The sequence below is a fragment of the Plectropomus leopardus genome, chromosome 6 (assembly GCF_008729295.1).
Source record: "Plectropomus leopardus isolate mb chromosome 6, YSFRI_Pleo_2.0, whole genome shotgun sequence".
Classification (NCBI taxonomy): Eukaryota; Metazoa; Chordata; class Actinopteri; order Perciformes; family Serranidae; genus Plectropomus; species Plectropomus leopardus.
In genome coordinates, this window is record NC_056468.1 from 15,303,370 (window position 1) to 15,315,940 (window position 12,571).

At 32.9% G+C, this 12,571-nt stretch overlaps 1 protein-coding gene across 3 annotated transcripts in view; it reads left to right on the forward strand.

Moving 5' to 3' along the window:
- Positions 1–12,571, forward strand: part of fam172a (family with sequence similarity 172 member A) — a 188,648-nt gene that overhangs the window by 161,325 nt on the left and 14,752 nt on the right. For 2 of the 3 annotated variants that reach the window (XM_042488202.1, XM_042488203.1), the window contains exon 11: positions 10,633–11,188. The exons of the other annotated variant lie outside the window; for it this stretch is intronic. In XM_042488202.1, coding sequence (XP_042344136.1) covers positions 10,633–10,835 — 203 coding nt within the window. In that variant the 3' untranslated portion in view covers positions 10,836–11,188. Of the gene's footprint in view, positions 1–10,632; positions 11,189–12,571 lie in introns of those variants that run through there. 3 annotated transcript variants of the gene reach the window in all.

Sequence of the window (12,571 nt, forward strand, 5' to 3'; positions counted from 1 at the left end):
CTTGTATGTGTCTCTACAAGCTTTAATGTGTAATTTCCATTTTTATCAAATGTCAAAATTTGATGATTTGGAAATACTATACTACGTTTAATGACTTTTTTTGGACATGCTGGTGAACTATTATATGTTTTCAGCTTTTTTGGCCTTTGTTTCCATTTGATATACTATAACGTGTCTCTACAAGCTATATTATGTCGTTTTTATCCATTTTTAGGAGCGGTCAAAATTTGACATTTTTGCCATACTATAGTATGCGATTTTTGGCCATTCTTTCAACATGCTAAATTATGATGTTTTTGGCCTTTTTTAGCCTTTGTTTCCATTTGATATACTATAACGTGTCTCTACAAGCTATATTATGTTGTTTTTAGCCATTTTTAGGAGCGGTCAAAATTTGACATTTTTGCCATACTATAGTATGCGATTTTTGGCCATTTTTTCAACATGCTAAATTATGATGTTTTTGGCCTTTTTTGGTCTTTGTTTCTACTTTGTCTACTATAATACGTCTCTACAAACTATATTATACGTCTCTACAAGCTATATTATGTCGTTTTTAGCCATTTTTAGGAGCGGTCAAAATTTGACATTTTTGCCATACTATAGTATGCGACTTTTGGCCATTTTTTCAACATGCTAAATTATGATGTTTTTGGCCTTTTTTGGGCCTTTGTTTCCACTTAATTATACAATGAGCGTCTCTACAAGCTATATTATGTCGTTTTTAGCCATTTTTAGGAGCGGTCAAAATTTGACATTTTTGCCATACTATAGTATGCGATTTTTGGCCATTTTTTCAACATGCTAAATTATGATGTTTTTGGCCTTTTTTGGCCTTTGTTTCCACTAAATATTGATACATATGACGTCTCTACAAGCTATATTATGTCGTTTTTAGCCATTTTTAGGAGCGGTCAAAATTTGACATTTTTGCCATACTATAGTATGCGATTTTGGCCATTTTTTCAACATGCTAAATTATGATGTTTTTGGCCTTTTTTGGTCTTTGTTTCCACTTTGTTACTATAATGACGGTCTCTACAAGCTATATTATGTCGTTTTTAGCCCATTTTTAGGAGCGGTCAAAATTTGACATTTTTGCCATACTATAGTATGCGATTTTTGGCCATTTTTTTCAACATGCTAAATTATGATGTTTTTGGCCTTTTTTGGCCTTTGTTTCCATTTGAATATACAATAACGTCTCTACAAAGCTATATTATGTCGTTTTTAGCCATTTTTAGGAGCGTCAAAATTTGACATTTTTGCCATACTATAGTATGCGATTTTTGGCCATTTTTTCAACATGCTAAATTATGATGTTTTTGGCCTTTTTGGCCTTTGTTTCCATTTGATATACTATAACGTGTCTCTCTACAAGCTATATTATGTCGTTTTTATCCATTTTTAGGAGCGGTCAAAATTTGACATTTTTGCCATACTATAGTATGCGATTTTTTGGCCATTTTTTCAACATGCTAAATTATGATGTTTTTGGCCTTTTTTGGCCTTTGTTTCCACTTAATATACAATGACGCGTCTCTACAAGCTATATTATGTCGTTTTTTAGCCATTTTTAGGAGCGGTCAAAATTTGACATTTTTGCCATACTATAGTATGCGATTTTTGGCCATTTTTTCAACATGCTAAATTATGATGTTTTTGGCCTTTTTTGGCCTTTGTTTCCACTTAACAATACTATGACGCGTGTCTACAAGCTATATTATGTCGTTTTTAGCCATTTTTAGGAGCGGTCAAAATTTGACATTTTTGCCATACTATAGTATGCGATTTTTGGCCATTTTTTCAACATGCTAAATTATGATGTTTTTTGGCCTTTTTTGGTCTTTGTTTCTCCTATTTGATATACTATAATACGTCTCTACAAAACTATATTATGTCGTTTTTAGCCATTTTTAGGAGCGGTCAAAATTTGACATTTTTGCCATACTATAGTATGCGATTTTTGGCCATTTTTTCAACATGCTAAATTATGATGTTTCTGGCCTTTTTTTGGTCTTTGTTTCCACTTTTGTCTACTATAATGACGTCTCTACAAACTATATTATGTCGTTTTTAGCCATTTTTAGGAGCGGTCAAAATTTGACATTTTTGCCATACTATAGTATGCGATTTTTGGCCATTTTTTCAACATGCTAAATTATGATGTTTAAAAAAAAACTGGCCTTTTTTGGCCTTTGTTTCATTTGATACTATAACGTGTCTCTACAAGCTATATTATGTCGTTTTTAGCCATTTTTAGGAGCGGTCAAAATTTGACATTTTTTGCCATACTATAGTATGCGATTTTTGGCCATTTTTTCAACATGCTAAATTATGATGTTTTGGGCCTTTTTTGGCCTTTGTTTCCACTTAATATACTATGACGTGTCTCTACAAGCTATATTATGTCGTTTTTATCCATTTTTAGGAGCGGTCAAAATTTGACATTTTTTGCCATACTATAGTATGCGATTTTTGGCCATTTTTTCAACATGCTAAATTATGATGTTTTTGGCCTTTTTTGGCTTTGTTTCTACTTTGTATACTATAATACGTCTCTACAAACTATATTATGTCGTTTTTAGCCATTTTTAGGAGCGGTCAAAAATTTGACATTTTTGCCATACTATAGTATGCGATTTTTGGCCATTTTTTTCAACATGCTAAATTATGATGTTTCTGGCCTTTTTTGGTCTTTGTTTCCACTTTGATATTCAACTATAATACGTCTCTACAAGCTATATTATGTCGTTTTTATCCATTTTTAGGAGCGGTCAAAATTTGACATTTTTGCCATACTATAGTATGCGATTTTTGGCCATTTTTTCAACATGCTAAATTATGATGTTTTTGGCCTTTTTTGGCCTTTGTTTCCACTGACACACTATACAACGTGTCTCTACAAGCTATATTATGTCGTTTTTAGCCATTTTTAGGAGCGGTCAAAATTTGACATTTTTGCCATACTATAGTATGCGATTTTTGGCCATTTTTTCAACATGCTAAATTATGATGTTTTTGGCCTTTTTTGGTCTTTGTTTCCACTTTATATACTATAATACGTCTCTACAAACTATATTATGTCGTTTTTATCCATTTTTAGGAGCGCGGTGTCAAAATTTGACATTTTTGCCATACTATAGTATGCGATTTTTGGCCAACTTTTTTAACCTAATACTATAGTATGCACGATTTTCAACATGCTAAATTATGATGTTTTGGCCTTTTTGGTAACCTTTATTTCCACTTTAACACACTATGACGCGTGTCTACAAGCTATATTATGTCGTTTTTAGCCATTTTTAGGAGCGGTCAAAATTTGACATTTTTGCCATACTATAGTATGCGATTTTTGGCCATTTTTTCAACATGCTAAATTATGATGTTTTGGCCTTTTTTGGCCTTTGTTTCCATTGACATAACTACACGTGTCCTCTACAAGCTATATTATGTCGTTTTTATCCATTTTTTAGGGAGCGGTCAAAATTTGACATTTTTGCCATACTATAGTATGCGATTTTTGGCCATTTTTTCAACATGCTAAATTATGATGTTTTTGGCCTTTTTTGGTCTTTGTTTCAACACTATGACTTCTACTAAGCTATAATATCGATTCTACGACGGTCATTATTTTTCCTAGACAATCTAGTTTATGTCGTTTTTAGCCATTTTTAGGAGCGGCGTCTTTGACATTTTTTGCCATTTACTATAGTATGCGATTTTTTGGCCATTTTTTCAACATGCTAAATTATGATGTTTTTGGCCTTTTTTTTGGTGTCTTTGTTTCCATTTGATATACTATAACGTAGTCTCTACAAGCTATATTATGTCGTTTTTAGCCATTTTTAGGGAGCGGTCAAAATTTGACATTTTTGCCATACTATAGTATGCGATATTTTTGGCCATTTTTTCAACATGCTAAATTATGATGTTTTTGGCCTTTTTTGGTCCTTTGTTTCCATTTGACATACTATACATTTAGGAGCGCGTCTCTACAAGCTATATTATGTCGTTTTTTTTCCATTTTTAGGATGCGGTCAAAATTTGACATTTTTGCCATTGCCATACTATAGTATGCGATTTTTGGATACATTTTTTTGGCCAACAACATGCTAAATTATGATGTTTTGGCCTTTTTTGGCCTTTGTTTCCACTTAACACTACTATGAACGCGTCTCTACAAGCTATATTATGTCGTTTTTAGCCATTTTTTAGGAGCGGTCAAAATTTGACATTTTTGCCATACTATAGTATGCGATTTTTGGCCATTTTTTAACATGCTAAATTATGATGTTTCTGGCCTTTTTTGGTCTTTGTTTCCATTTTGTGACTACTATAATACGTCTCTACAAACTATATTATGTTGTTTTTATCCATTTTTAGGAGCGTCAAAATTTGACATTTTTGCCATACTATAGTATGCGATTTTTGGCCATTTTTTCAACATGCTAAATTATGATGTTTTTGGCCTTTTTTGGTCTTTGTTTCTACTTTGTCACACTATGATACGTCTCTACAAGCTATATTATGTCGTTTTTAGCCATTTTTAGGAGCGGTCAAAATTTGACATTTTTGCCATACTATAGTATGCGATTTTTGGCCATTTTTTCAACATGCTAAATTATGATGTTTCTGGCCTTTTTTGGTCTTTGTTTCTACTTTGATACTATAATACGTCTCTACAAACTATATATTATGTCGTTTTTAGCCATTTTTAGGAGCGGTCAAAATTTGACATTTTTGCCATACTATAGTATGCGATTTTTTGGCCATTTTTTCAACATGCTAAATTATGATGTTTCTGGCCTTTTTTTGGTCTTTGTTTCCTTTGATCTACTATAAATATGTCTCTACAAACTATATTATGTCGTTTTTATCCATTTTTAGGAGCGGTCAAAATTTGACATTTTTGCCATACTATAGTATGCGATTTTTGGCCATTTTTTCAACATGCTAAATTATGATGTTTCTGGCCTTTTTGGTCCTTTGTTTCCACTTTGGACTACTACTATACGTCTCTACAAGCTATATTTATGTCGTTTTTAGCCATTTTTAGGAGCGGTCAAAATTTGACATTTTTGCCATACTTATAGTATGCGATTTTTGGCCATTTTTTCAACATGCTAAATTATGATGTTTTTGGCCTTTTTTGGCCTTTGTTTCCACTTTTGCTCTACACACTATGACGCGTGTCTCTACAAGCTACATATTATTATGTCGTTTTTTATCCATTTTTAGGAAGCGGTCAAAATTTGACATTTTTGCCATACTATAGTATGCGATTTTTAGGCCATTTTTTCAACATGCTAAATTATGATGTGTTTTGGCCTTTTTTGGTCTTTGTTTCTACTTTGTCTACTATAATACGCGTCTCTACAAATACTATATTATGTCGTTTTTAGCCATTTTTTAGGAGCGGTCAAAATTTGACATTTTTGCCATACTATAGTATGCCATTTTTGGCCATTTTTTCAACATGCTAAATTATGATGTTTCTGGCCTTTTTTTGGTCTTTGTTTCTATTTTGTCTACTATAATACGTCTCTACAAACTATATTATGTCGTTTTTATCCATTTTTAGGAGCGGTCAAAATTTTGACATTTTTGCCATACTATAGTATGCGATTTTTGGCCATTTTTTCAACATGCTAAATTATGATGTTTTTGGCCTTTTTTGGCCTTTGTTTCCATTTGACATACTACAACCTCATGTCTCTACAAGCTATATTATGTCGTTTTTATCCATTTTTAGGAGCGGTCAAAATTTGACATTTTTGCCATACTATAGTATGCGATTTTTGGCCATTTTTTCAACATGCTAAATTATGATGTTTTTTGGCCTTTTTTGGTCTTTGTTTCTATTTATCTACTATAATACGTCTCTACAAACTATATTATGTCGTTTTTATCCCATTTTTAGGAGCGGTCAAAATTTGACATTTTTGCCATACTATAGTATGCGATTTTTGGCCATTTTTTCAACATGCTAAATTATGATGTTTCTGGCCTTTTTTGGTCTAATTTAATTAATCTAATTAATCTAATTTTCATCATAATTTAGCATGTTGAAAAAATGGCCAAAAGTCGCATACTATAGTATGGCAAAAATGTTAAATTTTGACCTCTCCTAAAAATGGCTAAAAATGAAATAATATAGTTTGTAGAGACGTATTATAGTAGACAAACTAGAAACAAAGACCAAAAAAGGCCAAAAACATCATAATTTACCATGTTGAAAAAATGACCAAAAATCACATACTATAGTATGGCAAAAATGTTAAATTTTGACCGCTCCCAAAAATGGCCAAAAACGACATAATATAGCTTGTAGAGACGCGTCATAGTGTGTTAAGTGGAAACAAAGGCCAAAAAATGCCAAAAACATCATAATTTAGCATGTTGAAAAAATTGCCAAAAATCGCATACTATAGTATGGGAAAAATGTCAAATTTTGACCGCTCCTAAAAATGGCTAAAAACAACATAATATAGCTTGTAGAGATGCATCATAGTGTGTTAAGTGGAAATAAAGGTTTAAAAAGGTCAAAAACATCATAATGTAGCATGTTGAAAAAATGCCCAAAAATCACATACTATAGTATGGCAAAAATGTCAAATTTTGACCGCTCCCAAAAATGGCTGAAAATGACATATTGTAGGTTGTAGAGACGCGTTATAGTGTAGAAAGTAGAAACAAAGACCAAAAAAGGCCAAATTTGACATTTTTGCCATACTATAGTATGCAATTTTCGGCCATTTTTCCACTTGCGATAAATTGATGTTTTGGCCTTTTGTTTTCCTAATGCTATACTATGACATGTCTCTACACGCTAACATATGTCATTTTCAGCCAATGGGGCACCATACTATACTATGATATGACTTTTTTTTGCGATTTTGGATAACACAATATAATTATCAATGAATTTTTACTGTATTATTCTTCACACTGAAACAAGGATCCCACTTCATGTTGCAAGGGGTATTGAGTAAACAGCCTTCTCCCTAGCTGCTGTTGAAGCAGCACAGAACCTATGTCTTCCTCACCTGTATTGCCGCGCGCAGAAAGGCAGGAGTCCTCAGCAGGTCCTTCAACATCAGACTCGACAAAGGTGTTCCTGTTTTGGGAAGGAAAAGTGTTGTTTAATTCTGAAAGTAAGCTGATGATTAAAATGTTTGAGTTTGCTACATTACCTTTTGTCAGTGTTTCCTCATCCGTGATGAAGATATGCTTTACACTCCAGCGAGCCGTCATGCTCAACCCCAAGGGATACAGAGAGCCACAGAAACTTTTGCTTGTTCATGATATTTTATTAACACTCAGCACATGTCTTGCCTCAAAATCACACAAAATTCAACAATGCACATCATTACACCTGCAAAGAGTTAAGTACTTTGGATCGAATGTTAACAAAATATATGAAACACACCCCTACATATCACATACATACACAGAGACTTTTTGTTAAAGGTTTTTCTATTACTTTTCATGGCCTATTCAACATATGTCATGCAGATTTTTTTTATTATGTCTTTTTCAACAAGTTATGGTATGTGTTCTTGTGGCTTTTTTGTCACACCGTAGTTTTAGTATTTACATGCTATTTTTTCTATCTTCTCTCCTGTGACATTTATATGCTATTGTGGACGACATATTTTTGTATAACTTTTGTGTGTCATTTTGGACAACATGGCATTTTCAGCCACTTTTTTAGACATGCTAAATTATTAAGTTTTCTGCCTTTTTTGAACATTTTTTCCACACAATACTATTACGCGTCTCTACGAGTTATAATATGTTGTTTTTAACAATTTTTTGACACGTAAAAATTTGACAATTTTCGACATACTATACTGTGGTGTTTTCAGTCATTTTTACAACATACTAAATGATGATGTTTTGGGCCTTTTTTTCCCACTTTGTATACTATGACACGTCTCTACAAGCTATAATATGTCGTTTTCAGCCATTTTTTTTAATTGTCAAAATTCAACAAATTTCTGGACATACTATACTACGTTTTTGGTCATTTCTATGACATGCTTAATTATGATGTTTTGTGTCTTTTTGGCCTTTATTTTTACTTTGTATCGTACAATGCCTGTTATTTAGCTATAATGTGTTGTTTTCTGCCATTTCTATGACATATTTGGCCTTTATTTCCACTTTGTATACTATAACACATCTCTACGAGCTATAATATAGGGTTTTCAGCCATTTTTTTGACAAGTTAAAATTTGACGTTTTTCAACAAACTATACGATGTAGTTCTTAGCCATTTTTCGACAAGCCAAATTATTAAGTTTTGGGCCTTTATTTCCACTTTGTATAGTACGATGCATGTCTACAAACTATAATATGTCGTTTTTCCACTCATTTTTTATGACATGTCAAAACTTGACTTTATTCAACATACTTTACTATGATGTTTTCAGCCATTTGTTGACATGCTACATTATGATGGTTTTTTTCACACTGTATACTATTACATGTCTCTATAGGTTATAATATGTCGTTTTCATCCATTTTTTTCACGTGTGAAAATTTGATGTTTTTCGACATACTATATACCATGCCGTTTTCGGTCATTTTTTTCAACATGCTATATTATGATGCTATATTTTCCCCACTTTGTATACTGTGATGCATCTCTACAAGTTTTAATGTGTCCTTGTCATCCATTCCTTTGACATGCCAAAATTTGACATTATCTGCTATGGTGTTTTAAGTCATTTTTTCAAAGTGCTAAATAATGAAGTTTTTGGCCTTTTTTCACACTTTGTATACTATGACACATCTCTACAAGGTATAATATTCCGTATTCAGCCATTTTTTTACATGCGTCTCTACTAGCTATATTATGTCATTTTCAGCCATGTTAAAATTTGATGTTTTTCAACATATGCCGTTTGTACTTTCTACACGTCGAGAAGCTATCAAGTCTTCTTCTGCTATTTTTTCGATATGTCAAAATGTATCTTTTCCATATATTACCACTAACTCATTATTTCACCATGCAATATAATGATGTTTTTGGCCTTTTTTGCAACATGGTATACTGTGACTTGTCTCTGCAATCTCAGTTTTCAGTCTGGTTTTCAGTCATTTTCGTGACCTGTAAAAAATTTGGAAATTTATCACATACTATACTGTTGGTTTTTTTATGTTTTTCGACATGCGATATTATGTTTTTGGCCTTTTGTTCGAAATGCTATACTACAAGCTATAATACCTCGCTCTCACGGCAAAATTTGACATTTTTCGGCATTCTTTACTATGTCATTTGAACCCATTTTTTACATGCTATATTATGATGTTTTTGGACATTTTTGGCCAGTTTTCCACACTGTATACTATAACACATCTCTAAAAGCTATAATATGTTGTTTTCAGCCATATTATGACATGTCAAAATTTGACGTTTTTGACGTACTATACTAGGACATTTTTGGATTTTTGTGGCCTTTTTTTCCACATTGTATACTTTTACATGTCTCTATCCGCTAAACTATGTAGTTTTTAGTCATTTTTGTCATGTCAAAATTTGACGTTTTTTGACATACTATAATATGACACTTTTGGCCTTTTTTTCCAGTTGTATACTACTTCATGTCTCTATATGCCATTATATGTAGTTTTCAGCAATTTTTGTGACATGTCAAAATTTTATGTTTTTCAACATACTATATATATCATGGCGTTTTCGGTCATTTTTTCGACATGCTAAATTGTGATGTTTTTTTTGTCTTTTTTTCCACTTTGGCCTTTGTTATGACATGCTATACATAACATGTCACTACGAGCTATAATATGCGGTTTTCAGCCATTTTTTGATATGTAAAAATTGGACATTTTTCATCATATTATACTATGTTGCTTTCAGCCATTTTTGGACATGCTATGTTATGACCTTTTAGCCTTTTTTTTGGCATGCTGTATAATTATGTTTTTGGCCTTTTTTCAAAAATTATTTTATGACATGTCTCTATGAGCTATAATATGTCATTTTCAGCCTTTTAGTTGTAGCACAGCAATGGTCCTCAGCTTCTCCTACACTTCGCATCTTTAACTAGTCATTAGAGTAGAACCCAGATCAGATGGCTTAACTGCCTCTGCCTCATCTTTTCATCGGGTATTAATATAGCATGACATTACCTTGAACTAAACAGGATGAGCCAACATCAATTACCAGATTTAAATCACAAACCAAATACTCCTATCAATAAAGCAAATATAGTTAAGTAAAATAATTCAGTCAAATAAACTGGGAAAACAAAACAAAACAAAAAAAAGTAATCTAGCAACTACACCCTGCAACCAAATGAATCAAATAAGCATGCAAATCAATATCAAAGAAAACTAAACTGAAAAAACAAAACACACACAAAAAAAGACACAGGCTCTGTCCTTATCTAGTAGGTCAATCTCTGATGTAATCACTATTGAAAAGACTCTGGGCCACATCATGTTTAAACAGTTAAGACCATCAAAAAATATGAGATGGATTTAACTGGAGGAGGGGTGAAGGTGCAGTCACCTGTCCGCTTTTCCACAAAGTCTGTTCCCCTCTCTGCAGCGGCCTGCTTTGGCAGCATTGATGTGTGTCAGGCCTGTGTTCCTCCCCCGCAGGTCGTGGCTCCAGTAAGCTGTCGAACGTCTCGCACCCTCAGGTTCTGCCGTCTTGTGTCTTCGACCTGCCGCAGGCTGGGGTTTTCCTTTCAACGTCAATCTCGTCGTTGCAGACCAAGTCTGTCCTGTTTCCCTCTGCCACAGCGTCAGTCTTCCTCTCACAGCTGTGCGCACCCCACACATCTGTGCTGCATCTCCTCTGACTGCTGTGAAGGGGGAAGTACAAGACAACGCTGTTGAGCCCCAAGCACCAATCAGCACCAGCTGCACCTAAGTGTCTTTTTAGGTCAAATTGTCAATCCCGCAAAAACACAGAGGATGCCCACAAACACAAACACCATCACCCTGTGACAGTATGATTTCTTTATTCTATTTTGGATAAATTACTATATTATGACTTTATCAAGCCATTATGAACAACATGCTGAAGTATGACTTTTTTCTTTTATTTTAGACAACGGACTACAGTATGATGTTGTTAATGCTATTTCTGACGACAAAATATACCAGGACTTTTTTGTGCTATTTTTCGAGGACATATTATAGTATGACTTTTTCATGCTATTTTGGACGGCATGCTATACTTTGACTTTCTATTTTGGACGACACACTAGAGTATGACTTTTTATGCTATTTTGGACGACATACTATATTATGACTTTTTTTATGCTATTTTGGCAGACATACTATAGTATGACATTTTTCTGCTATTATGGACAGCATACTACACTAGACAACATACTAAACTATACAACATACTTTTATTCCTTTTATTGCTGTAATCCTGTTGACCTTGTGTATACACATTTTTGTCCATGCCTCTTAGTTTGACTGTTTTAGCGCTTTCTCTGTTTGGCATGGATGCTGATGTTTATCTGATTATTCCCTGAGACTTTACCTTTGCTTTGTCTGTCAAAGCATTTTGGAAAACAACTGTTTTTAAAGGTGCTATATAAATAAAGTTATTACTATACTATGACTGTTTTATGCTTTTTTGGAAGACAAACTATAGTATGACTTTTTTATGCTGTTTTGACATACTACAGTATGACATTTTTTTTTGTATTTTAGACAACCTACCATGGTTTGACTTTTTTTATGCTATTTTGGCCAACATAATATACTATGACTTATTCGTCTTACTTTTTGAGACATATAGTATGATTTTTTAATGCTATTTTGGACACCATGCTATAATACGATTTTTTACACTACTTTGGATGACATACTATACTATGACGTCTTCGAGGTATTTTCGACAACTCTCTATAGTAAGACTTTTGTGTTACTTTGGACAACATACTATACTATGATTTTTTGCGCTGTTTTGAGCAACATACTATACTATGACTTTTTGTGCCATTTTTGGACGACAAACTATAGTATGACATTTTCTGTCTATTTTGGACAACATATACTATGCGTTTTTTATGCTATTTTGGACAACATACTACAGTATGACCTTTTCGTGATATTTTGGAAGACATGCTATAGTATGACTTTTCCCATGCTATTTTGGACGTATTATTAGAGTATGAATTTTTATGCTATTTTGGATGACACACTGTACTATTACTTTTCTGTGCTATTTTTCATGACTTGCTATTGTAGAACTTTTTCATGTTGTTTAGAAGGCGTGCTATACAATGACTTTTTTGTGCTATGTGGATGACAAACAACAGTATGTAGTATGCAGTATGACATTTTTATGGTATTATGAATGACATGCTATAGTAGGTCTTTTTTATGCTATTTTAGACAACATCCTATTCCATGAATTTTGTATGTTACTTTGGACAACATACTATAGTATGGCTTTTATATGCTATTTTGGATGACATGCTATAGTATGATGTTTTTTAGATCTATTTTTAGATGACATACTATAGAAAGATTTTTTTATGCTATTTTAAATGACATGCAACACTATGACTTTTTA